This window comes from Lonchura striata, chromosome 24 (assembly GCF_046129695.1).
Source record: "Lonchura striata isolate bLonStr1 chromosome 24, bLonStr1.mat, whole genome shotgun sequence".
NCBI lineage: Eukaryota > Metazoa > Chordata > Aves > Passeriformes > Estrildidae > Lonchura > Lonchura striata.
The window spans coordinates 673,370-700,867 of NC_134626.1; the positions used below are offsets into that span (position 1 = coordinate 673,370).

General features: G+C 60.8%; 1 protein-coding gene across 1 annotated transcript in view; it reads right to left on the reverse strand.

Moving 5' to 3' along the window:
- Positions 1–281: 281 nt before the first annotated feature.
- The window catches only part of AGRN (agrin), a gene marked incomplete at its 5' end in the record, with an annotated part of 71,946 nt that continues 44,729 nt past the window's right edge, over positions 282–27,498 (reverse strand). The window contains 24 exons of the mRNA XM_077788093.1: positions 282–2,673; positions 3,326–3,429; positions 3,865–4,089; positions 6,735–6,822; positions 7,191–7,380; positions 8,442–8,558; positions 9,324–9,335; positions 11,095–11,206; positions 12,285–12,449; positions 13,024–13,120; positions 13,356–13,490; positions 13,860–14,089; positions 14,491–14,706; positions 15,287–15,494; positions 16,648–17,178; positions 18,423–18,542; positions 19,186–19,300; positions 20,194–20,321; positions 21,328–21,462; positions 22,045–22,452; positions 23,026–23,131; positions 23,391–23,515; positions 24,722–24,865; positions 25,819–25,983. Coding sequence (XP_077644219.1) covers positions 2,516–2,673; positions 3,326–3,429; positions 3,865–4,089; positions 6,735–6,822; positions 7,191–7,380; positions 8,442–8,558; positions 9,324–9,335; positions 11,095–11,206; positions 12,285–12,449; positions 13,024–13,120; positions 13,356–13,490; positions 13,860–14,089; positions 14,491–14,706; positions 15,287–15,494; positions 16,648–17,178; positions 18,423–18,542; positions 19,186–19,300; positions 20,194–20,321; positions 21,328–21,462; positions 22,045–22,452; positions 23,026–23,131; positions 23,391–23,515; positions 24,722–24,865; positions 25,819–25,983 — 4,034 coding nt within the window. The remainder of the gene's footprint in view (positions 2,674–3,325; positions 3,430–3,864; positions 4,090–6,734; positions 6,823–7,190; positions 7,381–8,441; positions 8,559–9,323; positions 9,336–11,094; positions 11,207–12,284; positions 12,450–13,023; positions 13,121–13,355; positions 13,491–13,859; positions 14,090–14,490; positions 14,707–15,286; positions 15,495–16,647; positions 17,179–18,422; positions 18,543–19,185; positions 19,301–20,193; positions 20,322–21,327; positions 21,463–22,044; positions 22,453–23,025; positions 23,132–23,390; positions 23,516–24,721; positions 24,866–25,818; positions 25,984–27,498) is intronic.

A 27,498-nucleotide genomic window follows, 5' to 3' on the forward strand; every position in this document is an offset into this window, starting at 1 on the left:
AGAATTCCAGAGGCTGGGAGGGTGAATCCCAAATTCCAGAGGCTGGGAGGTTCCCCGGTGCTGAGGGGATAAGTGGAGACTCCCATGAGCTGAAACCACCGCGGAGGGGGAGGAAAGACACAAAAGTCCTGCAAAACCCTGGGACTGGGGCTGGAATTCCTGGAAAAACCGAATTTAGGAGACTTCACCCTCCTCTGCCCAGCAGACAGCATCAGGAAAAGCAGGATTTTCCTCTATCCTAAGGGAAAAAAAAAAAAAAAGAAAACAAAAAAAGCAGCAGGCCCCTTAAAAACCTCTTTAATAGTTTCCAAACTTTATTTGTGGGTGATTCGACGAAAGACACGAGTTAGTAATGGTTACATCATGCTGCTCCTCTCCTGCCCATCCCAACTCAGCCAGGAATTCACCCTCTCCATGGACAGCTCAGGGGTTTTAAATTAAAAAAAAAAAAACAAAAAAACAAACAAAAAAAAAAAAACAAACAAAAAAAAATCAAATCTAGAAAAAAACCCAACCTCAATGTTTCTCTTTTTTGTTTGTTTGTTTGGGTTTTTTTTTTTGCACATGCTGTGGTAGAAAGGTTGTTAAAAATAAAACCCAGCTGAAGCGTGCTGCTGGAAATTCCAAATGCTCCCCCATGAGGACACGAGTCCTGCTTTAAGGCATTTCCAAGCCCCAGCGAAAGCAGGAGGAGTTTTTAGATTTATTTTTTTCAGTTGTTGGTTTTTTTTGTTTTGTTTTGGTTTTTTTTCTGTTTCTTCAGCAGCTTCCCAGCCCCTCTGGAGCTGGAACATCCAGCCCAGCTGGGAATCCTGCTCCCAAAATATGGACTGGGGGACTCCCAGAGCCCTCCCAGCCCAGCCCAGCTTTTCCCACCAGGAATCCCAATTTGGACCCAGCAGCTCCCAAAAAATGGGAATTTTGGCACCCACAGAACCCCCCAGGCACAGCAGAGCCTTCATCCCACACAGGGCACAGCCCCCCGTGGAAGATTTAACGCCGGGTTTTCCACAGGAATGTCACAGCTTGGGAATATTTATTATTTTTTAAATCAAATAAACAAAATCAAAGCGGATCCGAGTGGTTTTTCCATAGGTTTCCCCTCTTGGTTCCACCTTTGTTCAGAGCTCACCCTGAGAGAAGAAATTTGACCTTTCCTGGCTCAAAAGTTGGTGCCAAAACCCCATTCCAAGGGGTGCCCTGCAAGGTGGGGTGGAAATTTAGGGGGAAAAAGCCAAATTCTGGCACCTGGGGCAGGAATTCCCACCCAGAACCCGGCGGGATCCCGCAGAAGAATTCCCAAAAGTTGTTTTTCCACAGAGAAATTCCAGCTGAGGCCACAAAGCACGAGGAAACCCTTCCACGGAGAAGGAATCCCAACGGGATTTCTCCCAGAGCTGGGATCCATCTCCTCTTCTCCACATTCCAGGAGATCCCAGCCTGCAGCCACACCCCAAAAACTTCAGAACTGGCCTCAAAATTTTGCTTTCCTGGAAGAAAATGCTCCAAATTCTCCCCAAATCCTCCCCAGCCCCACTGCTGCTCCTGCTGGAGCCCTTCCTGCTGCGCTGGCGGCATCCAGAGGAACCTGGAAGACCCAAGAACTGCAAGTCCGAGGTGAAAAATTCCAAATTTTCTTCGTGGGAGTGGCTCAGTGGCAGCTCTGCCTTGCCAGGCTGGGAGCCGGAGGCTGGAGAAGGCCGTGGGGTGTGGAAGGACACACCCAGGAGATCTCTGAGGAGGGAAAAGGGAATTTCCTGGTCCTTTCGGGAGAGGGACAGAATTCCCAGCTCCTGGAGAGGAGCTCCAAGCGATCCCCGGCGCAGGGAGGGGTCAGGACACGTCTGGGATGAAGACAGAACGTGGCAATGAGGTTTCACAGCTGCTCCTGCGCGTGTCCGAGAGGAAGAGGAGGAGGAGAACCGCTGGGAAAATCCATTTTTGCCTCCCCGGCACCTCTGAGTCCAGCAGAGTCCCAAGCGAGCGCGGAGCGGAGCTCGGGCCCGGCTCCGTCCCTGATTTGAGCAGAGCTCGGAGGAGAAAAGCACTTGAGATCCTTACACACATAAATTACAGTGAGAGGAACGGGGGCAGCAGGAATTCGGTGAACGCGGCGCCAGGAGAAGGTTTGGAAGAGCCAGAGCCCGGAGCAGGGCGGGAATTCCCACCCCGTCAATCCGTGAGCGCCTCGCCAGCACTGGCAGCGTTTCCCCCGCACGGGAAAACGGGGTTGTTTTTGGGGACGAACTCCCCAAAAACAGGCAAAAAAGGGGGAAAACGACCCCAGAACGAAGAAGCTTCAAGTATGAAGAAGATGGACGCCGCAGCGGGAGAGTTCTGGTGCCGCTCCTCGGAGCCTCGGCCGAGCTTCGCTGCGCCGCTCGCCGCCCCGAGAACCCGAAAGCAAAAAGGGGTTCCTGACCTCCCCGTCCCCCCCAAAATATAAAAAGCAATAAGTTTACAAAAATAGAAAATAATTACAGCAGTAGGCAGGGGGGAGGGAGGCGCCTGGGCTCTACTGGGCCCCGCAGTGCAGAATGCGCGGGCGGTTGAGCGCGTCCTCCTGCAGGTGCAGCTCCCGGCGGTCCACCAGCACGTCCCGCATGCAGCCCACGAAGGCCGTGCTGAACGCCTTGGGCAGGCGCTGCGGCACGCTCGGCTTGTCCAGCCCGCCTGCGGAGAGAGCGGGGTCAGCGGGGGACGGGACGGGACAGGGGAGGGGATGGGGACAGGGGAGGGGACAGGGACAGAGCAGGGACAGGGACAGGGACAGAGCAGGGACAGGGACAGGGACAGAGCAGGGACAGGGACAGAGCAGCGGACTGGGACAGGGACAGAGCAGGGACAGGGACAGGGCAGGGACAGGGACAGGGCAGGGGACAGGGACAGCTCCCCTGGAAATGACACGGGCTTAGCTGGGGACAGCTCACACAGACTGGGGACTGTCACACACAGCCTGGCCCCAGCACTGCCACGCTGGGACTTGTCCCTGTCCCTCCCTGGAATGGATTTCCCAGGGCAGCCGGCGCTGCCCCATCCCTGGGAGTGCCCCAGGCTGGGCTGGAGCACCTGGGGACACTGGGACGTGTCTGGAGGTGGCACTGGAGGGCACCAAGGTCCCTTCCAGCACCAGCTGGACTGGAATTCCCTCGGGGGACACGGTGCCATGGCAAAGACTGGCACTGCTCCCTCAGTGCCACCACCAGAGACGTTTGTAGGGATTTTCAGTGGTGCTGAAGGGAGGGAGGGACATCCCCAAAATCCACACCCCATTCCAGCTCCGAGCCCTGCTGAGGACACTGGGAATGTCCCTCCCTGCACTCACCCAGCCACAGCGCCCCGTCCGTGTCCAGCTGGGTGGCCCCGAGCGGAGAGGAGCCGGCGATGGGCGCTTCGTTGCCAACCTGCAGGGAGCCTTCCCTCTGCACCCTGCTCCCGGGGAGGGAGGAAGAGCAGGGATTCAGGAACAGCCCAGATGCAGATCCCAGTCCCGATCCCAATCCCAATCCAGCTCCTGCTCCAGCTCCTGCTCCCAATCCCAATCCCAGTCTCAATCTTGATCCAAATCCCAGTCCCAATCCCGATCCCAATCCCCCTGGCGCTGACCTGGAGGCGCGGATGCGCACCCACTGGTTGGTGTTGACGGGCACGCTGGAGCGCAGGGTGAATCCCAACCCAGACCCCGATCCCAATCCCAATGCCGATCCCAATCCCGATCCCGATCCCAATCCCGATCCCAATCCTGATCCCAATCCCAATCCCGATCCCAATCCCGATCCCGATCCCAATCCTGATCCCAATCCCGATCCCAATCCCGATCCCAATCCCAATCCCGATCCCGATCCCGATCCCGCTGGCGCTGACCTGGAGGCGCGGATGCGCACCCACTGGTTGGTGTTGACGGGCACGCTGGAGCGCAGGGTGACGCCCTTGGAGCCCAGGTCGTAGCTGAGCTGCACGCGCCCGTCCACGATGGCCAGGGCGATGTAGTCGGAGCGCTGCAGCCCCTTGCCGCTCCAGAGCAGCAGCCCCTGCGTCGCCTCCGTCCTGATGCTCAGCTCAAAGTGGTTGGACTGCAGCGCCTTCTCACTGCGGGCACAGCCGGGCAGCCCTGCAGCGCCTTCCTCCCCTCCTCCTCATCCTCCTCCCCTCCTCATCCTCCTCCTCATGCTCCCCTTCCTCCCCTCCTCCTCCTCCTCCTCCTCCTCCCCCCGAGCCAGCTGGGACAAACCCCCCGGCCTGTCCCCACCCGCTGGCCTGGAGGGTCTCCGGTTTTGGGATAACTCCATCCCACCGGGCAGCTCAGAGCTGGGATGGTCTCCATCCCATTCCTGGAATTGGGATTCACCCATACGGTCTGTGCCCTAAAGCTGCCAGATGTTGGATAATCTCCATCCCATTCCTGGAATTGGGATTCACCCATATGGTCTGTGCCCTAAAGCTGCCAGATGTTGGATCATCTCCATCCCGTTCTGGGATTCACCCATGGTGGCCTCGGCTGTCCCTGCAGGGTCACTCGGGCTGGTGGCCCTTGGCTGTCCCTGCAGGGTCACTCACCCCGGGGCTGGTGGCCCTTTGCCAATCCCTCAGGGATAAAAAGCCGGGACAGGGACACAGAGGACACAGACATGCCGAGGGACAGGGACACGGGGACACGGCGAGGCACGGGCAGAGCGGGGACAGGCACAGCCTGGACACTCACCTGGGCTCTGAGGGGGAATCCGGCACCTCGGGACTTGGATGGGGAGAAAAGGGGAGCGAGCCATAAGCCAGGGGCAGCCAGGAGACCCTGCCTTCCTCCTCCTCCTCCTCCTCCTCCTCTGCTTTCCTTTTTCCTCCTCCTCTGCTTTCCTTTTTGCTTTCCTTTTTCCTTTCCTTTTTCCTTTCCTTTTTCCTTTCCTTTCCTTTTTCCTTTCCTTTCCTTTCCTTTCCTTTCCTTTCCTTTCCTTTCCTTTCCTTTCCTTTCCTTTCCTTTCCTTTCCTTTCCTTTCCTTTCCTTTCCTTTCCTTTCCTTTCCTTTCCTTTCCTTTCCTTTCCTTTTTCCTTTTTCCTTTTTCCTTTTTCCTTTCCTCACCCTAGAGGAGGAAAAATCACTTTTATGGGCAGCCAAATGCAGCAGCGGGGTGTGGGAGAAGCTCCCTCGAAGGATGGGGCAGCACAGCCCAAACTGGCTGGGAAAAGGCTGGAAAAGGTCTGGGAAAAGGCTGAGAAAAAGCTGGAAAAGGGCTGGGAATGGTGACATTCCCTCTGCAGGGACAGGAGGCAGCAGGAATGTGGCTCAGGAAGGGGGCACAGGGACAACTGTGAGCTCACAATGCTGGAGCTTAGCAGAACGGCTCAGAATAATCCTAGAATTCCTAAAAACCCCTTTCCAGCCCCTCCAAGTCTCCCAAGATTCCCTACAATCCCTTTCCAGCCCCTCCAAGTCTCCCAAGATTCCTACAATCCCTTTCCAGCCCCTCCCGGCGGCGTGGACATGCAGGTGACGGCTCCGCAGCCCCCCATGCGCAGGCACGGCTCAGCCCCACGGCCCTGAGGGCACCCATGAGGTGGGATGGGATGGGGTGGCGTGGGATCCCTCCAAATCCCCCAGATCCCCCCTTCCCACAGCAGGGAATTTTGGGATCCCTTTTAGGGCTTCCCTTCCACGCAGGACAGACCCACGGCAAATCTGAGTTGTGCAGGGATTGGGATTTCTCCCCGTCCTCCTGCCCTGAGCCTTTTCCTGACCCCTCAAACACACGGGAGATGTTTGGAGGGGTTCCCAGTGCCACATCCACGCTGGAAAATCGGGATCAGCACCCCGAGTTTCCATCTCCAACAGCCTCGGGCTGCTGCTGGAGCTGGAAACCGCAGGGGTTTCCTTCCCGGTGCTCATCCTCGTTAAAAGCACGCTTGCAAACGCCCTGAAGCCATGCTGGGGTACAACAGCTGGCTGTGGCACAGGGGACGCAGCTCCTGCCCAGCGCCACGAGCTGCCCTGGGCAGCCGAGCCTTCCTGCCCCCGGAATGGGAAGAGTTTTCCAGGGCTCCATCCCGAGGGGCCCCGGGGCTCCCCCAGCCCTGCCCTGAGCTGCCCTGGGGTTTGGGGTGACAATGGGGACGTGGTGAGGGTGGCGGGGCCGTACTCACGCTGGGATCTCATTGCTCAGGTGGCTTGGAAACAGAGAAACAGCGACGTTGAGAGGGGACAGAGACAGGGGTGGACAGACACAGACACAGAGGACAGACAGACACAAACAGGGACAGACACAGAGGACAGACAGACACACAAACAGGGACAGACACCTGGGGACGGACAGACACACGAACAGGGACAGACACCTGGGGAGGGACAGACAGACACAAACAGGGACAGACACAGAGGACAGACAGACACACAAACAGGGACAGACACAGAGGACAGACAGACACAAACAGGGACAGACACCTGGGGAGGGACAGACAGACAACCAGGGAGGGACACACACCCACGGAATGACAGGCTTAGGGTTAGGATGATGGGAATCCATCCCTGAGATGATGGGAAGCCATCCCTGAGATGATGGGAAGCCATCCCTGAGGTGGAACCCATCCCTGAGGTGGAACCCATCCCTGAGATGATGGGAAGCCATCCCTGAGGTGGAACCCATCCCTGAGATGATGGGAACCCATCCCTGAGATGATGGGAAGCCATCCCTGAGGTGGATCCCATCCCTGCGGTGGATCCCATCCCTGCGGAGCCGGGCCGGTACCTCCTGGTGACGGCGTTGTGGAACTCCAGGAACGTGCGGCCGTCGAAGGCCACGGCCTCGGCGTCCCCCGCTGCCTTCTCGATGATGGCTGCAGGGACATGAGAGATGGACACGGGGGAAAGGGGAGGTGGGAAAAGAGGGGCTGGGAAAGGCCGGGAGCTCCTGGGAGATGGGACAAACCCCCCTGAGCACCACCCCCGACAGGACAGTGGCACGGCCACACCTCCAACCTCCCATGGCCACCTCCAACCTCCCATGGCCACCTCCACCTTTCCTGTGGCACCTCCAGGTTCCCATGGCCACCAGCACCCTCCTGGGCCACCTCCAACTTCCCCACAGCCACCTCCAAGCCCCCATGGCCCCCTCCAACCCCTTGTGTCACCTCCAATCCTCCATGGCCACCTCCAGCCCCTTGGACCACCCCCAGCTCCCCATGGCCACCCCGGTGGCACGCACCCTTCTCGCAGCGGGCGCCCGCGAAGCCGGCGTGGCAGGAGCACTGGTAGGTGGCCATGCTGGGCCGGCAGGCGCCGCCGGGCTGGCACGGGTTGGGCTCCTGGGTGCAGGGGTGCCCCCGGAACGGGACCACCTGCCGGGCCGCCCGCACGTGCTGCTCCCGCAGCACCGGCACGCCGTCCACCGAGACCTGCGGGGCGGCCGCGCCTCAGCCGGAGCCTCCCCCGGCACCGGGAATTCCAGCCGGGGCAGCGCCCCCGGCGCGGCCGGAGGGGTCCCGGGCACGGGGGGCCTGGGGGGGTCTCCAACCCAACCAGGATGGGGTCAACGGAGGGTCCTGCCTCACCCACCTCTGTCCCTGGGACACTGGGCAGTGTCCACGGGGACAGGAGAAGGTGGGATCCCATCCCTAGGATGGTGGGAATCCATCCCTAGGATGGGAATCCACCCCCGAGGTGGGAATATCCATCCCTGAGATGATGGGAACCCATCCCTGTGGTGGGAATCCACCCCTGAGGTGGGATCCCATCCCTAGGGTGGTGGGAATCCATCCCTAGGATGGGAATCCACCCCTGAGGTGGGAATATCCATCCCTGAGATGATGGGAACCCATCCCTGTGGAAGGAATCCCTGAGGTGGGATCCCATCCCTAAGATGATGGGAATCTATTCCGAGCGTCCCCGAACTCCCCTTCTGTCCCCCACTGGTGCCACTGTTCCACCAGCAGGACAGCTCCCAGGTCCATCCCAGGACAGGTGGGACATTGGGCTGGCCAGCAGGACACTGGCCAGGCCAGCAGGACACTGGAGTGACCAGCAGGACTCCGGAGTGACCAGCAGGACGCTGGAGTGACCAGCAGGACGCTGGCCAGGTCAGCAGGACGCTGGAGTGACCAGCAGGACGCTGGAGTGACCAGCAGGACACTGGCCAGGCCAGCAGGACTCCGGAGTGACCAGCAGGACGCTGGAGTGACCAGCAGGACACTGGCCAGGCCAGCAGGACGCTGGAGTGACCAGCAGGACTCTGGAGTGACCAGCAGGATGCTGGAGTGACCAGCAGGACACTGGAGTGACCAGCAGGACGCTGGAGTGACCAGCAGGACGCTGGAGTGACCAGCAGGACACTGGCCAGGCCAGCAGGACATTGGAGTGACCAGCAGGACACTGGCCAGGCCAGCAGGACGCTGGAGTGACCAGCAGGACGCTGGAGTGACCAGCAGGACACTGGCCAGGCCAGCAGGATCTCACCCACCTTCTGCAGAGCCCCCTCGAAGCCGCTGGAGACCGCGGCCGCCCGCGCCAGCCGGGAGAAGTCGGGGGCTCCCCCCAGGTAGAGCGGCTCCTTCAGGTTCAGCACCATGTGGGGCACCTGGGGACATCGAGGGACACGGGGGACACGGGGTCAGCTCCTCGTGCCCCTCCTCGTGGCGCTGCAGTTTGGGCTGCTCGAGGAGAATTGATTGGATTTGGTATTTTATTGATGGTTCTACGGATGGAGCCGCCAGGAAACCTCCTCATGCCGAGGGCGCCAGCTCCGCCTGGGAAAGGTTTTCCCTGGATTGAATTTTGGGGAGAGGCTCTTCCCACAGCCTCAGGCCTGAGGGGGGCTCTGCTTCGGGTGCCCCCCAGAATTGGGGTAAGGCCTGAGGGGGGCTCTGCTTCGGGTGCCCCCCAGAATTGGGGTACCCAGAGCCTGCTGCTCAGTCCCAGCTCGTTCCAGCCTGGCTGCCCAGCCTGGAGGAGCAGGTTCAGCTTTTCTCCTGCTCCCCAGGGCTTGAGGAGGTTCTCCTGCAGCCCACGTGGTGGTTTTGGAGGAGGAGATCCCCTCCTTGCTGTCAGAGCCCCAGGATTCCCGGGAATTCTCCACGCTGGAGCCAGGGCCACAGCAAGGACGGGGTGACATGGATGGCCAGCTAATGTTCCGTGGGATTAACACAAAATAAAATGAGCAGATTGACTGAAATGGCCCCAAAAGAAAAGGTGACAAGTGGCTGGGGATGAAGGACAGGAGAAGGGATGAGGGGCTGGAAACTACAGGGATCCTAAATCGGACGGGGAAGATGAAAAACCCCAAAAGAGGAAGGAGGTGCCGATGGCAGATGAGATGGAGGCGGGGGTCCATACTTATCTGTACCTTACGGGATTTCTGGGATCCAGAAAACAAAGGGAAATCAGAGGGAGAGGGAAAAAAGAGAGAGAAAAGGGACATCAGTGGGCTGGCACCGCGAGGGGCAGGGCTGGCACGGCCCCGCTGCCACCGCGGCGCTGGCAGGAGGGTCGCTGCCCCCGGGGCACTGCCCGGCCCTCAGAGGGGACAGCCAGGGCAGGAAAATCCCGGAAAATCCCGGATTTTGGTCCTGAGGGTTTAGGGACGAGCCTTTCCTGCCTTCTCCTGGGAAGGAGGAGGGAAGGGATCCCGGGAATGCCCAGAGATGCCCGGGAATGCTCAGGAATGTCCGGGGATGCCCAGGAATGCCCGGGAATGCCCGGGAATGCCCGGGAATGCCCGGGAATGTCCAGGGATGCCCAGGGATGCCCGGGAATGCCCAGGAATGCCCGGGAATGCCCGGGAATGCCCAGGGATGCCCGGGAATGTCCAGGAATGCCCGGGAATGCCCGGGAATGCCCAGGAATGCCCGGGAATGCCCGGGAATGCCCAGGAATGTCCGGGGATGCCCAGGAATGCCCAGGAATGCCCGGGAATGCCCAGGGATGCCCGGGAATGCCCGGGAATGCCCAGGGATGCCCGGGAATGTCCAGGGATGCCCGGGAATGCCCAGGGATGCCCGGGAATTCAGGGAGGGCTGCAGAATTCCCACCTGGGAGAGGAGCCGAGGAAGCCCTGAGGCAGCAGCAGGGCTGGGGCTGTCCTGCGCCCTGAGCTCCTCTGCCTGCTGGGGGCTCTTCAGGCTTAATTACAGGGGGGGAATTCCACAAATCCCGAATTCAAAGCCAGAAACCGAGAGATTCCACTGAAATCCAGAGTTTACAGCCCAGGAACTGAGAGATTCCACTCAAATCCAGAATTTAAAGGCAGGAACTGAGAAATTCTACTCAAATCCAGAGTTTAAAGGCAGGAACTGAGAAATTCCACTCAAATCCAGAGTTTAAAGGCAGGAACTGAGAAATTCCACTCAAATCCAGAATTTAAAGGCAGGAACTGAGAAATTCCACTCAAATCCAGAGTTTAAAGGCAGGAACTGAGAAATTCCACTCAAATCCAGAGTTTACAGCCCAGGAACTGAGAAATTCCACTCAAATCCAGAATTTAAAGGCCAGGAACTGAGAAATTCCACTCAAATCCAGAATTTAAAGGCCAGGAACTGAGAAATTCCACTTTTCCACCTTCATCCCGCTTTCCCAGCTGTGAAGCCCAGGAGCCCGAGAGCTCCACTCCTCCCCGCTCCAGCCCAGGATTCCCATCGCAGGCCCAGGAATTCCCCTCGGAGCCGTTTCAATGCCGAGGCCCCGGTTCCCCGCGGGCGCTCGGGGTCCCGCTCAGCGGGGACTCACCGGGGACTCACCGGGACTCACCGGGGACTCACCGGGACTCACCCGGGACTCACCGGGGACTCACCCGGGACTCACCGGGGTCTCACCGGGGACTCACCGGGGACTCACCGGGGTCCCGCCGCTCACCGGGGACTCACTGGGGACTCACCCGGGACTCACCGGGGACTCACCGGGGACTCACCGGGGACTCACCGGGGTCCCGCCGCTCACCGGGGACTCACCGGGGTCTCACCGGAGACTCACCGGGGACTCACCGGGGTCCCGCTCCCAGGGACTCACCGGGGACTCACCGGGGACTCACCGGGGTCTCACCGGGGTCCCGCCGCTCACCGGGGACTCACCGGGGACTCACCGGGGACTCACCGGGGTCCCGCCGCTCACCGGGGACTCACCGGGGACTCGCCGCTCACGGCGGGGCCGCCGCCGACCCTCAGGACGCCCTTGCGGCCGCTGCGCTCCAGCCGGACGCTGACCCACGTGTCCAGCGGCACCGGCTCCCTGCTCCTGGGGAGGGAAAGGGTTAAATCCCCCGGCCCGTCGAAAGCCCGCTCATAAACCTCAAAAGTCATAAAAACCTTAAATCCATTTAAACTCCATCAAAAATCCTTAAAATCTGTAAAAACCTTTAAATCCATTGAAAAATTCATTAAAAATCCTTAAAATCCATAAAAACCTTGAAATCCATTTAAAAAAAACCATTAAAAATCCTCAAAAGCCATAAAAACCTTTAAATCCATTAAAACTCCATTAAAAATCCTTAAAATCCATTTTAAAAAATCCATTAAAAATCCTTAAAATCCATAAAAATCTTAAAATCCATTAAAAAATCCATTAAAAATCAATTTAAAAATCAATTTAAAAATCCATTAAAAACCTCAAAAATAGTAAAAAAAGTCCATTAAAAATCCATTTTAAAAAAAAATCTTAAAATCTGAAAAAAATCCATAAAAACCCCTTAAAATCCATTTAAAATCCATAAAAACTGCAGCCTCGCTCAGCTGAGTGACACGGGACGGTCCCAGTGCCACCAGCACCCTCACCTGGGCACGGCCTGAGTGCCACCGGTGCCACCAGCACCCTCACCTGGGCACAGCCAGAGTGCCACCGGTGCCACCTGAGTGCCACCGGTGCCACCAGTGCCACCAGCACCCTCACCTGGGCACAGCCAGAGTGCCACCGGTGCCACCTGAGTGCCACCGATGCCACCAGCACCCTCACCTGGGCACGGCCAGAGTGCCGGCAGTGCCACCTGAGTGCCAGCTGTGCCCTCACCTGAGCAGTGCTGGCAGTGCCAGCGGTGCCGGGGTCTCACCTGAGCAGGGCGGGCCCCTTGCCCAGGTCGAAGCGGAACTCCAGGTGCCCATGGCTCAGTGCCAGCTGTGCCAGCTGTGCCCTCACCTGAGCAGTGCCGGCAGTGCCAGCTGTGCCAGCGGTGCCAGCGGTGCCGGGGTCTCACCTGAGCAGGGCGGGCCCCTTGCCCAGGTCGAAGTGGAACTCCAGGTGCCCACGGCTCAGTGCCAGCTGTGCCAGCTGTGCCCTCACCTGAGCAGTGCTGGCAGTGCCAGCGGTGCCGGGGTCTCACCTGAGCAGGGCGGGCCCCTTGCCCAGGTCGAAGCGGAACTCCAGGTGCCCGCCGTGCAGTGCCAGGCTGACGAAGTCGCCGCCGCCGTCGCTCCTCTGCCCGTTGTACAGGATCAGCCCCTGCGGGCGCCGCGCCAGCAGCACCAGCTCCAGCGACATCCGATCGCTGCGAGGGGATCGATTATTGGCTATCGATCGGGGGCACTGGCTATTGCTTAGTGATTATTGCTCCTTCATTAGTGATTAGGGGTTATTGCTTATTGGTTAGGGGTTATTGGTTACTGGTTAGAGATTAGGGGTTATTGATTAGTGATTATTGGTTACTGGTTAGTGATTATTGGCTATTAGTTAGTGATTATTGGCTATTGATTAGTGATTAGGGGTTATTAAGTATTGGTTTTTGATTAGTGATTACTGGTCTCTCTGTCCCTTGTCCTTCCATCCCTCCACCCCTGTCCCTCTGTCCCTGTGTCCCTCTGTCCCTTCATCCCTTGTCCCTCTGCCCCTCCACCCCTGTCCCCGTGTCCCTTGTCCCTCTGTCCCTCCGTCCTGTCCCCCTGTCCCCGTGTCCCTCTGTCCCTCCGTCGTGTCCCCGTGTCCCTTGTCCCTCTGTCCCTCCGTCCTGTCCCCCTGTCCCTTGTCCCTCTGTCCCCCCACCCCTGTCCCCGTGTCCCTGTGTCTCTCTGCCCCTCCGTCCCTTGTCCCTCCGTCGTGTCCCCGTGTCCCCGTCCCTGACTCACGGCAGGCCGGGCACGAAGCTCTGCAGCCCCGGGAGCTCCAGGTAGGAGGAGCCGCTGAACTGGGGCAGGAAGGGCACGGCCGGGTCCTGCTCCGACGCTGGGCACACAGCGGGACACGGGCACCCTCAGGGACACCGTGTCCCCAGGCACGGGGGGACAGCGGGGAGGGGACAGGGGGTGGGGATGGCAGGGAGGGGACAGCCAGGTGGGGACAGCCAGGTGGGGACACAATGGGGTCATCCAGGAGGGGACAGCAGGGAGGGGGCAGACAGGTGGGGACAGCCAGGTGGGGACAGCGGGGAGGGGACATCGGGGAGGGGACGGCGTCGCACCTTGCTGGCACAGGTCCCCGTGGCGGCCCAGGGGACAGGCGCACAGGAACCGCCCCCCGGGCAGCACCTGGCAGGTGGCAGAGCCGTGGCACGGCGAGGGCTCGCACGGGTTCCGCTCCAGGGCGCACGTGGGGCCTGCGGGCACAGGCAGCTGGCACCAACCCCCGCGGCCACGCTGGCCCCGCGGGCACCAACAGCGACCCCAGAAACTCCCTCAGAACCCCCCAGAGGGGTGAAAACCCCACCGTGCCCATCACTGTACCCCAAAAACCCCACCGTGCCCATTCCAAACCCCAAAAACCCCACAGTACCCACCCAGTACCCCAAAAACCCCACAATGCCCACCCCAAACCACAAAACCCCTCAGTGCCAACCCCATACCCCAAAAACCCCAGAGTGCCCATTCCAAACCACAAAACCCCACAGTGCCAAACCCCAAACACCCCGTAGTGCCCACCCCAAACCCCTGTGCCACCCCAAACGCCCGCGGTGCCCGCCCCGTACCCGCGTACGCCTCGGGGCACTGGCACTGGAAGGCGTCGGCGTCCCGGGGCCGGCAGGTGCCCCCGTGGTGGCAGGGGTTGGGCTGGCACGGCTCGGTGCCGCACTCGCCCACGGCGCTGCTGTAGAGGACGTCGGCGGCGCCGGGGCGCAGCTCGTGCCCGCGGTTGTTGATGCTCAGCGCCCGCACGCAGCCCCGCAGCCCGCCCGCGACGCCCGTGCGCTCCAGCGCCCTGGGGACAGCGCCACAGGCTGGCACCGTGACGGGCTGCCAGGCTGCCACGGTGCCAGGCTGCCACGGTGCCACAGTGCCATGGTGCCAGGCTGCCATGGTGCCAGTCATGGGGCAGTGCCACCCTTACAGTGCCACGTGCACAGGGGCAGGGCATGCTCAAGGGCAGTGTCACCCTCATGGGGATAGTGCCACACTTACAGTGTCCCCCTCATAGGGACAGTGCGCCCCTCATGGGGACAGTGCCACCCTCATGGGGACAGGGCCACCCTTACAGTGCCCCTCTCATGGGGACAGTGCCACCCTTACAGTGCCACTTTTGCGGGGACAGTGCCACCCCTTCCCAGTCCCCGTGCCCCCTCCCGGTCCCCGTGCCCCCGGCGCTCCCCGTGCCGCACTCACAGCGCCCTGTGCTCCTCGGGCACTCCGCCGATGAAGAGCTCGGTGTCCAGGTTGAGCCCGTCGGTGCCCGGGGGGCTGTGCCCGCTCACGGGGGGCTCCCCGTCCACGGCCAGCGTGCCCGTGCGCCGGTTGCGCGTCACCAGCAGCCGGTGCCAGCGGCCCGGCTCCACCGGCACGCGGCTGGTGACGGTGCCCGTGCCGGAGCCCGTGTCGAACCTGCGGGGAGCTGCCTCAGTCAGTGACCCCGGGGTGCCAGCCGGGCCGTGCCAGGCGGGACCGCGAGCGGCTGGGGAGCCCTCCCTCCTTGTCTCCCTCGCTCCTTCCTCCTCTTCCCCGCTCCTTCCTCCTCCTCTCCTTCTCCCCCTCCTCCTCTTCCTCTCTCCTTCTCCCCCTCCTCCTCTCCCTCCTGGGATGCCAGTTCCCGTCCTGGGCCCCACCGGAGCTCAGTACTGCACCCACACCCCCAAAGAAATAATAAATCCCAACTTTTGTCCCCTTTGAGGCTTTCTGGGATGCCAGTTCCCATCCTGGGCCCCGCCGGAGCTCAGTACCGCACCCACCCCCCCAAAACAAGAATAAATCCCGACTTTTGTCCCCTTTGATGCCTCCTGGGATGCCAGTTCCCGTCCTGGGGCTCACCTGAGCTCAGTATCACACCCACCCCCCGAAAAGCAGAATAAATCCCGACTTTTGTCCCCTTTGATGCCTCCTGGGATGCCAGTTCCCGTCCTGGGCCCCGCCGGAGCTCAGTTCCGCACCCCCCGGGCAGTGCGGCCGTGCCGCCGGCCGCGCTCACCGCAGCTGCACGAGCCCGCCGCGCAGCGCCAGCGCGATGAAGTCCTTGCCGTGGCGCTGCGCGTTGTAGAGCAGCAGCCCCGCGGGCTCCAGTGCGCGGAACTGCAGCGCCACGCGCAGCGTGTGGTACGCCCGCAGCGTCCGCAGCGCCAGCACCGAGCCGCCCCCGAAGCGCGGCACGAAGGGCGCGGGCACGGCCGGCAGCGCGGCTGCGGAGAGACGGGCAGGACGGGGATGGGGGAGGATGGGGATGGGGGAGGATGGGGGAAAACGGGGGAGAATGGGAATGGGGGAGGATGGGAATGGGGGAGAAATGGGAATGGGGCAGAATGGGAATGGGGGGAAAGGGGGAATGGGGGAGAAATGGGAATGGGGGAGAATGGGGAATGGGGGGAAAGGGGGAAAATGGGGAATGGGGGAGAAATGGGAATGGGGAATGGGGGAAAACGGGGGAGAATGGGAATGGGGAATGGGGGAAAACGGGGGAGAATGGGAATGGGGGAAAATGGGAATGGGGGAGAAATGGGAATGGGGGAGAATGGGGGAAAATGGGGAATGGGGGAGAAATGGAGAATGGGGGAGAATGGGAATGGGGAATGGGGGAAAACAGGGGAGAATGGGAATGGGGGAAAATGGGGAATGGGGGAAAATGGGGAATGGGGGAGAAATGGGGAATGGGGGGAAAGGGGGAATGGGGGAGAATGGGGAATGGGGGAGAATGGGGGAAAATGGGGAATGGGGGAATAGGGGAAAATGGGGAATGGGGGAAAATGGGGGAATGGGGGAAAATGGGGGAATGGGTGAAAATGGGGGAATGGGGGAGAAAGGGAATGGGGGAAAATGGGGGAAAATGGGGAATGGGGGAGAATGGGGGGGAAAGAATGGGGAGAGAACGGGGGAAGAGATGGGGAAGAAAGGGGAAAGAGATGGGGGGAAACAGGAGAGAAACAGGAGAGAAACAGGGGGGAAGTGGGGGAGAAACAGGGGAGAAATTGGAAGAAATGGGGGAAAAATGGGGGGGAGTATGGGGGAAAGAATGGGGGGATGGGGGAGAAAGGGGGGCATTACTGATTAATTTTTTTAGCAGTTTACTGGGTTTTTTTAGCAGTTTACTGATTTTTTTTTTTACCAGTTTGGCGATTTTTTTTTAGCAGTTCTGTGGGGTTTTTTTAGCCATTTACTGCTCTTTTTTGTCCCTTTACTGATTTTTTTTAGCAGTTTAGCCCTTTTTCAGCTCTTTGCCATCTCTGGCAGTGCCCCGGCCCCACCTGGCACTGGGGTGGCGGTGCCCCCCTACCCACACCATAGGGTGACACCCGTTTTTAGGCTCCCAGCCCGGGGGTTTTTGGCAGCAGCGCTTACATTTCTCGCAGGTGGTGCCTGCCGTGCCCGCGGGGCAGCTGCAGGTGAAGCCGTGCCCGTCGTCCCGGCAGGTGCCGCCGTGCCGGCACGGCTGCGACGCGCAGGGCGGCGAGGCGGGCGCCGTGCCCGGCGGCTGCGCGGTGGGCAGCGCGGCACGGCTGCTGCTGGTGGTGCCCGCGGGGCTCCTGGCGGTGCCGGCGGTGCCCGCGGGGCTCCTGGTGGTGCCCGCGGGGCTCCTGGCGGTGCCGGCGGTGCCCGCGGGGCTCCTGGTGGTGCCCACAGGGCTCCTGGCGGTGCTGGCGGTGCCCGCGGGGCTCCTGGCGGTGCTGGCGGGCTCACCGGGGCTGCCTACAGTGCTCGTGGGCCGGCCAGGGTGGCCGGCGGTGCCCACAGTGCCCACGGGCTCGCCGGGGCTGCCCACGGGCTGGCCCAGCGCCGCGGTGGCCGCGGGCACCCTGCGGGCACTGCCCGGTGCCGCGGTGGTGCCCGTGGTGGTGGTGACAGTGGTGGTGACGAGCCGGGGGAGCCAGTCTGGAACACAGCGGGGGTTTGGGTCAGCTGGGGTTGGGGTTTGGGTCAGCTGGGGTTGGGATTTGGGTCAGCTGGGATTGGGGTTTGGGTCAGCTGGGGTTGGGGTTTGGGTCAGCTGGGGTTGGGGTTTGGGTCAGCTGGGGTTGGGGTTTGGGTCAGGTGGGATTGGGGTTTGGGTCAGCTGGGGTTGGGGTTTGGGTCAGCTGGGATTGGGGTTTGGGTCAGCTGGGATTGGGGTTTGGGTCAACTGGGATTGGGGTCAGGTGTGGGTTAGCTTTAGGGTCAGGTATGGATTAGGTTTAGGGTCAGGTGTGGGTTAGGTGTGGGTTAGGTTTAGGGTCAGGTGTGGGTTAGGTGTGGGTTAGGTTTAGGGTCAGGTGTGGGTTAAGTGTGGGTTAGGTTTAGGGTTAGGTGTGAGTTAGGTGTGGGTCACGTTTAGGGTTAGGTGTGGGTTAGTTTTAGGGTTAGCTTTAGGGTTAGGTGTGGGTTAGCTTTAGGGTCAGGTATGAGCTAGGTTTAGGGTCAGGTGTGGGTCAGGTTTAGGGTTAGGTGTGGGTTAGCTTTAGGGTTAGCTATGGGCTGGTTTTAGGGTTTGGGTTGGGGTCAGGTGTGGGTGATGAGAGGAGCAGCCGGGGTGGTCACGGAGGAGGGATTTGCAGTCTAAGAGGCCTCAAAGCAGACCCAGTCTGGGATTTTTGGGATATGGCAGCGGGGCCATGCAAAGCAGACACAGTCTGGGTTTTTTGGGATATGGCAGCGGGGCCATGCAAAGCAGACACACTTTGGGGTTTTTTGGGATATGGCAGCGGGGCCATGCAAAGCAGACCCAATTTGGGGATTTTTGGGATATGGCAGCGGGGCCATGCAAAGCAGACCCAGTCTGGGTTTTTTGGGATATGGCAGCAGGGCCATGCAAAGCAGACACACTTGCGGGTTTTTTGGGATATGGCAGCGGGGCTGTGCCTGTGCCAGGCCTCAAAGCAAGCACAAGTTGGGGTTTCCTGCTTTGCCCAGGGCATGGGGAGCCCCTGGAATGGATTTCCCAGACCCCTGGAAGTGCCCAAGCCCCCTCTGGAATTCCCTGCCCACCTCCAGATCCCTTCCAGGTCCCTCCCAACCCCAAATTCCCAAATTCCACCGTTGCTCCTGACCCACCCGGGAAGTTCTGAAGGGTTGGGCAGGAGCAGCAGAGCCCTGCTGGCATTCTGCCCCCCCAGCCCAAAAATCCACGGTTTGGGGCTCACCGAAATCCATGAACTTGATGTGCTCCTGCTGGGGCTTCTTCACCAGGATGGTTTTTCTCCTGGACGCTCGGAGCTGCTTCAGCAGAGCCCCCTGGATGTCAGCGGCCGTGTGGGACGTGGCTGGGGCAGGAGGGAAGCAGCAGTGAGGATCCCAACAGGAATTCCCTTCCCAATTCCCTCCTTTCCCAGGGAAATAATCCTCCTTCCCCAAGGAAAAGAATCCTCCTTTCCCAAGGAAGTAATCCTTTCCAAGAAAAATAATCGTCCTTTACAAGAAAAAGAATCTTCCTTTCCAAGAAAAATAGTTCTCCTTTCCAAGGAAAAGAATCTTCCTTTTCCAAGGAAAATAATTCTCATTTCCCAAGGAAATAACTCTCCTTTCCCAAGGAAAATAATCCCTCAATTCCAAAGGAAAATAAACTTCCATTCCCAAGGAAAAGAACCCTTCCTTCCCAGAGAAATTATCTGCCTTTCCAAGGAAAATAATCTTTCCTTTCCCAAGGAAAATAAACTTCCATTCCCAAGGAAAATAAACTTCCATTCCCAAGGAAAATAATCCCCCTTTCCCAAGGAAAATAACTCTCATTTCCCAAGGAAAATAAACTTCCTTTCCCATGAAAATCCCTCCCAGCTGCGCTCACATGGAAATTCTGCAGGATCAAAGTCCCAACCCCTCTGAATTTTGGGATGGCTCTTCCCTCCTCCTCCCCAGGGATTCCCGGCCAGAATTCCCGCTGGGAATGCCCGGGGAACCCGGCCCTACCCGGGTCGAAGTGGGCCTCCACGATGACCCTGACGGCGCTGCTCTGGCCCAGGTCCCGCACGCGGACGCTCCGGAAATCCCTCCTGACCTCGGAGCCTCGGAACAGCTCGTCCAGCTGGGGGCAGGAAAGGGTTAACAGGAGATCCGGGCACGGGATCCCGCCAGGAGAGATCCGGGATGGGAATTGCCAGGGAGGGATCCAGGCTGGGATTTGCCAGGAAAGGATTCAGGCTGGGAATTGCCAGGGAGGGATCCAGGCTGGGAATTGCCAGGGAAGGATCCAGGCTGGGAATTGCCAGGGAAGGATCCAGGCTGGGAATTGCCAGGGAAGGATCCAGGCTGGGAATTGCCAGGGAGGGATCCAGGCTGGGAATTGCCAGGAGAGATCCAGGCTGGGAATTGCCAGGGAAGGATCCAGGCTGGGAATTGCCAGGGAGGGATCCAGGCTGGGAATTGCCAGGGAGGGATCCAGGCTGGAATTTGCTGCCCAGCCTTGGCACGGTGACAGGGAGGGGACAGGGATGGGCTGGGACAATTCCAGCTGCTCTTTAGGAGAAGAACAGGATCCATAAATGAAGTGGGACAGGGATGGGCTGGGACAATTCCAGCTGCTCTTTAGGAGAAGAACAGGATCCATAAATGAAGTGGGACAGGGATGGGCTGGGACAATTCCAGCTGTTCTTTGGGGGAAGAACAGGATCCATAAATGAAGTGGGACAGGGATGGGCTGGGACAATTCCAGCTGTTCTTTAGGGGAAGAACAGGATCCATAAATGAAGTGGGACAGGGATGGGCTGGGACAATTCCAGCTGTTCTTTAGGAGAAGAACAGGATCCATACACGACCGGGCCAGGGAGCCATGGTCCATTTGTGACCACTCTGGCCATGCCCACGGTGGATCCGTGGAGGGGATCCCATTGCTGAAGCCCAGCTTTGTCCTGTCCCCCGCGGGGCAGCTCTCGGGGCACGGGCAGGGTCCCTCGTGCCAGGGTCCCTCACAGGGCTCACCGCGCTCTCGATGCTCCGCGCCGTCTCCCCGAAGAGCTCGGATTTGGGGTCGGCCATCTCCGGGGTGTAGAACAGCTCCTGGCCCTCCACCTCCTCCAGGATCAGCACTCCTTGGAACACCTTGGTGGCTGCGGGGGGAGGAACACAGGACAAGGCCATGAGCGGGGCAGGGGCGGCGAGGGAGCGCCGGAGCCCCTGGGCAGGGGGGATGGCGGCGTGGGGGTAGTGCCAGTGCCGGGTTAGTCGGGATGGGACGGGCGCAGCCATGGAGGATTAGTGCTGGAGCGGATGGCAAGGACCAGGCTGGAGATGGCAGCTTTTACCAGACGGGTTCCTGCGAGCTCCGGCGCGGAGAGCAGCGCCCCTGCACCGCTGGGTGACAAGAGAGACACGTTAGAGAGGGCACGGGGCACCCGCGGGCACGGGGGGCCGGGGGACGCCTGGCACCGGGCCACCGCGGCCCTGCCAAACCCGCCGGGAGCTGCACCGGGAGTACCAGGGCTGGAGCCTGCCCTGTGATGCCGAGGGTGGAGAATCCTGCTGTGGGAGCCTCTCAGGAGGCTCTTTTGCCTTTGCCTTTTCCATTTCCTTCTCCCTTTTCCCTTTTCCTTTCCATTTTCTGCCCCCTTCTCCTTTTTCCCTTTTCCTTTCCCTTTTGCCTTTTCCTTCTCCCTTTTCCTTTCCCTTCTCCCTTTCTCTCTCCCATTCTGGTTTCTTTTTCCCTCTCCTTTTCCCTTTCCCCTTTCCCTCTCTCTTTTCCCTTTCCCCTTTTCCCTTTCCCCTTTCCCTCTCTTTTTCTCTTTTCCCTTTCCCCTTTCCCTTCCCCTTTCTCTCTCCCGTTCCATTTTCATTTTCCTGTGTCCTCCCACCCGGAGAGATCCCAAATTCCTGACTCCAAAGGGACCCCAAAGCTTCCCAAACCAGCCCCAAACCCACCTGGGGTGTTCTGTGTCATCCTCCCTGAGGGATCCCAAACGCCCAGCCCCATACCCACCGGGGCAGTGCCCCACGCCCAGCCCCACGCCCAGCCCCATACCCACCGGGGCAGTGCCCCACGCCCAGCCCCACGCCCAGCCCCATGCCCAGCCCCACACCCAGCCCCATGCCCAGCCCCACGCCCAGCCCCACACCCACCGGGGCAGTTGCTGCCGTCGCTGTCGGCCGCCGCGGTTCTGCCGTCGGAGCAGCACCCCAGGGCGCTGTTGTAGCACGTGGCCCTCTCGATGGCAGCCGTGGGTGGCACCTGGGCCTCGTCCGGCTCCTCCTCACCTGGGGACAGCCGGGACAGCCAGCGGTGACACCTCTGTGTGTCACCCACTCCAGGGGACAGCCAGCGGTGACACCGCTGTGTGTCACCCACTCCAGGGGACAGCCAGCGGTGACACCGCTGTGTGTCACCCACTCCAGGGAACAGCCAGCGGTGACACCTCTGTGTGTCACCCACTCCAGGGAACAGCCAGTGGTGACACTGCTCCAGGGGACAGCTGGGGACAGCCAGCAGTGACACTGCTGTGTGTCACCCACTCCAGGGGACAGCCAGCAGTGACACTGCTGTGTCACTGGGGACAGCCGGGGACAGCCAGCGGTGGCACCGCTGCATGCCACCCACTCTGCTTGTGGTGACACTCAGGGTGGGGGGGCTGAAACCACCAGGGGACACGCGGTGCCCAGGGGACACTCAGGTGGCACTGCCCAGGGGACACTCGGTGCCCTGGGGACACTCAGTGGCACTGCCCAGGGGACAGTCTGTGCCCAGGGGACACTCTGTGCCCTGGGGACACTCTGTGCCCAGGGGACACGCGGTGCCCAGGGGACACTCAGGTGGCACGCAGAGCCCGGGGTGGCACTCACCGGCTGATCCCGCCCCGCTGGCCTCCTGGTCACCGCTGGTGCCCATGTCCAGGTCCCCGCTGCCCTCGGCGCTGCCAGACTCGCCGGAGCCGGGCTGGCCGGAGCCGGGCCGGCCGGTGGCCGCAGTGGCCGGCAGGTGGGCAGTGGCCGCGGTGGCCGCGGTGGCCGGCGGGCGGGCGGTGGCTCTGTGCGCCCCGTGGGTGACCCAGGGCGCGGTGGCCGGCCGGGCCGTCGTGGTCGCGCGCCGCGTGGAGGGGTGGCCGCGCTCCGGGGGCTCGGCCGGCGGCGAGCCGGTGGCCACCGGGGCCCGCGGGGTGGCCCGAGGGGGCGCGGGCAGCAGCAGCCGGTCCGGGGCCAGCGTGGGCAGCGGCGTGGGGGGCACCGGGGGGCTCGAGGGGCTGACGGGCTCTGGGGAGCAGCACAGGGCACAGGTGAGGAGGGTGGCACCGGGAGGGTGACAAAGACAGGGGAGAGGGACAGGGACCAGGGAGGGGGGACAGGGACCAGGGAGGGGGACAGGGACCAGGGAGGGGGACAGGGACCAGGGAGAGGGGACAGGGAGAGGGGACAGGGACCAGGGAGAGGGGACAGGGACCAGGGAGGGGGACAGGGACCAGGGAGAGGGGACAGGGACCAGGGAGAGGGGACAGGAACCAGGGAGGGGGAACAGGGACCAGGGAGGGGGGACAGGGACCAGGGAGAGGGGACAGGGACCAGCGAGAGGGGACAGAGCCCAGGAAGGGGGACAGAGCCCAGGGAGAGGGACAGGGACCAGGGAGAGGGGACAGGGGATGTCCCAGGGGTGGCAGGGCCAGCCTCGGGATACGGGGCTGGCACTGCCATGGGGACACTCAGTGGCACTGCCAGGGGTGGCACTCACCGTGGCACTGCCCTGGGGACACTGAGTGTCCTTCCCAGGGGTGGCCCTCACCCTGGCACTCCCAGGGGACACTGAGTGTCCTTCCCAGGGGTGGCACTCACCCTGGCACTGCCCCACGTGCTTGACCGTGATGTGCTGGCCCTGCCTGCAGGCGATGGTCCGCAGCTGGCACTGGTCCCCGTAGGTGACACCGTCAGAGCCACACACCTGGGGACACAGGGACAGCAGAGCTGTGCCTCGGGGCCTCCCTGGGTGACACTGGTGCCACACTCCCAACGCTGGCAGCGTTTCTGGGGGGCTCCTCTGGGGCACTGAGGCACCCAGGGGCCATCTGTGACCCGCGTGTCCCCCCTCCCCGGGCTCTGTCCCCCCTCCCTGTGCTCTGTCCCCCCTCCCTGGGCTCTGTCACCATTCCCCAGTCCTTGTCCCCCCTCCCCGGTCCCTGTCCCCCCGGGGGTCCCCAAACCTTGGTGGCATTGCCCTCGGGGCACAGCGGGGACGGGCACTCGCAGTGGGCGCGGCCGTTCAGCTCCACGCACGAGGCGCCGAAATCGCAGCTCAGCTCCTGGCAGGAGCGGGGGGCCGAGGGGTCTGGGGGAGAGGGGGAGGCAGGGAAATGCCAGTCAGAAATCCCAGCCAGGGCAATCCCAGCCAGGGAAATCCCAGTTAGACAGGGAAATCCAAATCCCAGTCAGGGAAATCCCAGTTAGACAGGGAAATCAAAATCCCAGTCAGGGAAATCCCAGTTAGGGAAATCCCAGTCAGGGAGAAAATCCCAAACAGACAGGAGCCAAAATCCCAGAGACAGGAGGCAAAATGCCAAATACAGAGGAGCCAAAATCCCAAATACATGGGAGCCAAAATCCGTTAGGTAAGACCCAAAACCCAGTTATTCAGAAATCAAACCCCCAGTAAACAAGACCCAAAACCCCAAATAAACAAGCCCCAGACCCAAAACAAGCAGGACCCAAAACCCCAAATATGTTGGACCCAAAACCCCAAATAAGCAGGACCCAAAACCTAAATAAACAAGCCCAAACCACAAATAAAAACAAGCCCCCAAACCACAAACAAGTAGAACCTGAAACCCCAAATAAACACAACCCAAACCCCAAACAAACAAGCCCCAAGCCCCAAAGCCCCAAAGCCCCAAATAAACAGGACCCAAACCCTCAAAAACCAGGACCCAAACCCCCAAAAAACCAGCCCCCAACCCCAGACAAACCAGCCCCCAACCCCAGACAAACCAGCCCCAAACCCCAAACAAACCCCAAACCCCAAACAAACCAGCCCCAAACCCCAAAGCCCCAAACCCCAAAAAACCAGCCCCAAACCCGAAACAAACCAGCCCCAAACCCCAAACAAACCCCAAACCCCAAAAAAACAGCCCCAAACCCCAGACAAACCAGACCCAAACCCCAAACAAACCCCAAACCCCAAACAAACCAGCCCCAAACCCCAAAAAACCAGCCCCAAACCCCAAACAAACCAGACCCAAACCCCAAAGCCCCAAACCCCAAAAAACCAGCCCCAAACCCCAAACAAACCAGCCCCAAACTCCAAAGCCCCCAACCCCAAACAAACCAGCCCCAAACCCCAAAAAACCAGCCCCAAACCCCAAACAAACCAGCCCCAAACCCCAAACAAACCCCAAACCCCAAACAAACCAGCCCCAAACCCCAAACAAACCAGCCCCAAACCCCAAACAAACAAACCCCAAACCCCAAAAAACAAACCCCAAACCCCAAAGCCCCCAGCCCCAGCCCAGGCAGCCCCCGCCCACCGCGCAGCGCTCACCGGGCTGGCAGCCGGCGCTGCCCGGGCTGCTGCCCGCGGGGCACCGCGAGCACTTCATGCCCGAGATGCCCGGGCGGCACGAGCACAGCCCCGACATCTGCTCGCAGTCGTCCCGCACCGAGCCCGCGGGGTCGCAGCCGCACGCTGCGGCGGGAGGCGCAGTCGTGGGGAATGGGGAAAATGGGGAGAACAGAGTTATGGGGGAAAATGGGGGAAACAGAGTTATGGGGAATGGGGAAAATGGGGAAAACAGAGTTATGGGGAATGGGGAAAATGGGGAGAACAGAGTTATGGGGGGGAAAATGGGGAAAACAGAGTTATGGGGGAAAATGGGGAAAACAGAGTTATGGGGAATGGGGAAAATGGGGAGAACAGAGTTATGGGGAATGGGGAAAATGGGGAAAACAGAGTTATGGGGGGGGGAAATGGGGGAAAATACAGTTATGGGGTGGGAAAATGGGAAAACCCCGTTATAGGGTGGGAAAGGGGAAGGGGGGTGGTGATGTGCCACCCCTGTCACTCAGGGAAGTGTCCCACCCCTGCCCCACCCTCGGTAGTGTCCCCTCACTGTCCCTGTCCCTCAGGGGTGTCTCCTCACTGTCCTTGTTGCTGTCCCTCAGGGGTGTCCCCTTGCTGTCCCTGTCCCTCATGGGGTGTGTCCCTGTGTCCCCTTGCTGTCCCTGTCACTCAGATGTGTCTCCTCACTGTCCTTGTTGCTGTCACTCAGGGGGTGTGTCCCTTTGTCCCCTCACTGTCCCTCTCACTCAGGGGTGTCCCCTTGCTGTCCTTGTTGCTGTCCCTCAGGGGTGTCCCTAGTTGTCCCTGTCCCTGTCACCCAGGGGACGCATCCCTGGCTGTCCCTGTCCCCAGGGGATGTGTCCCATCACTGTCCCTGGCTGTCCCTGTCCCCGGGGGACGTGTCCGTGTCCCTGTCCCTGGGGGATGTGTCCCATCACTGTCCCTGGCTGTCCCTGTCCCCAGGGGATGTGTCCCATCGCTGTCCCTGGCTGTCCCTGTCCCCGGGGGACGTGTCCCTGTCCCTGTCCCTGGCTGTCCCTGTCCCCGGGGGACGTGTCGTGTCCCCGGGCGCCACTCACGCGTGCAGCCGCTGCGGCCGTCGGTGACGATGCCGCGGAAGTTCCAGAAGCCGGGCTCGCAGCGGTCGCAGCGCAGGCCGCCCACGCCGGGCTTGCAGGAGCACTGCCCCGAGCCCGGCTCGCACGAGCGCCCGTACGAGCCGTGGGGGTTGCACTGGCACGAGCCTGCGGGGACACCCGTGTCACCCCGGTGCCACCCAGTGCCACCCGCTGCCCCCTCCACCAGCCCCAGGGCTTGCAGGACCCCTGCCCCGAGCCCGTACGAGCCGTGGGGGTTGCACTGGCACGAGCCTGCGGGCAGCCATGGGACACTGGTGGCACTGGGTGGCACCCAGGTGACACCCAGGTGACACCCAGTGCCACCCGCTGCCCCCTCCACCAGCCCCAGGGCTTGCAGAGCGCTGGCCCGTGCCCATGGGGGTTGCACTGGCACGAGCCTGGGGGGACACCCCTGTCACCCCGGTGCCACCCAGCTGCTCCCCAGGCTGTCACCAACAGCTCCTCTCCCATTAACATCAAACGGGGAGGAAGCAATTAGAGGGTGATTATTAATTCATTAACGAGCAGCCGAAGATTGGCAGCCAGGCGCTGTCCTTGTCCCAGCGGGAAGGGACACGGAGGGACACGGAGGGACACAGGGGGACATGAAAGGACAGAGACACACAAGGGGACACAGAGGGACTCGAGGGGACACCCATGTCACACTGTCACCCGTGTGTCACCAGCTGCTCCTCTCCATTAACATCAAAGGGGCAGGAAGCAATTAGAGGGAGATTATTAATTCATTAACGAGCAGCTTGATGGAGGGAAGACAGACAGCCAGGCGTCCTTGTCCCAGCAAAGGGGAACAGGGGGACACGGAGGGACACAAAGAGACATGGAGGGACACAGGGGGACACGGGGGGACATTATTCAACTGTTTCCCCCATTATCCGTCTAGTTTTTCCCCCATTATCCAGCTGCTTTCCCCCCATTATCCAGCTGTTTTTTTCCCCCCTTAACCAGCTGTTTTCCCCCCCATTATCCAGCTGTTTTATCCAGCTGTTTTCCCCCCTATTATCCAGCTCTCCCTGCCCAGCAGCCAGGCATTATCCCACCCTGGAGCTGTCTCTCCACCGGCTGATGTTTCCCCCATCAAGCAGCCACAGCCTCAGCTGTTGAGAGCCCTTATAAAAGCTCCTGCTGGCTCGAGTAATTAGTGAATAAATATTAATGAGCCCCTGGCCAGCTCAGCTTCCTGCCCAGGGGTCACCCAGCTGCCACTGGGGCTCTGGAGGGTGACAGGTTTTCCTCCACGGAATATTCCTGTCACCCAGGCAGGTGGAAATCCCTGAGCCCAGCAAGGGGTTGAAGGCACTGAGGATGTGGAGGCGCCTCTGGGGACAGCCAGAAGACCCAAAGTGTCCCCTCCACCCCCCTGGCCTCCTGCATTCCCAAGGAATCGAGGCCTGGGAGCTGCCTCAGGGATTTTGGAAGGACGGGAGGATCACCAGCGGTGGCAGACTGTGGGGCAGGTGGGGTCAGTCCCTTCTCCCGGGGACAGGGGACAGGAGCAGAGGAAAAGCTGCACCAGGGGAGCTTCAGGTTGGACATTTGGGAAGATTTGGTCACAATAAGAGTGGTCAGGTTTGGAATGGGCTGCCCAGGGAAGCAATAGAATCACCATCCCTGGGAAAGCTC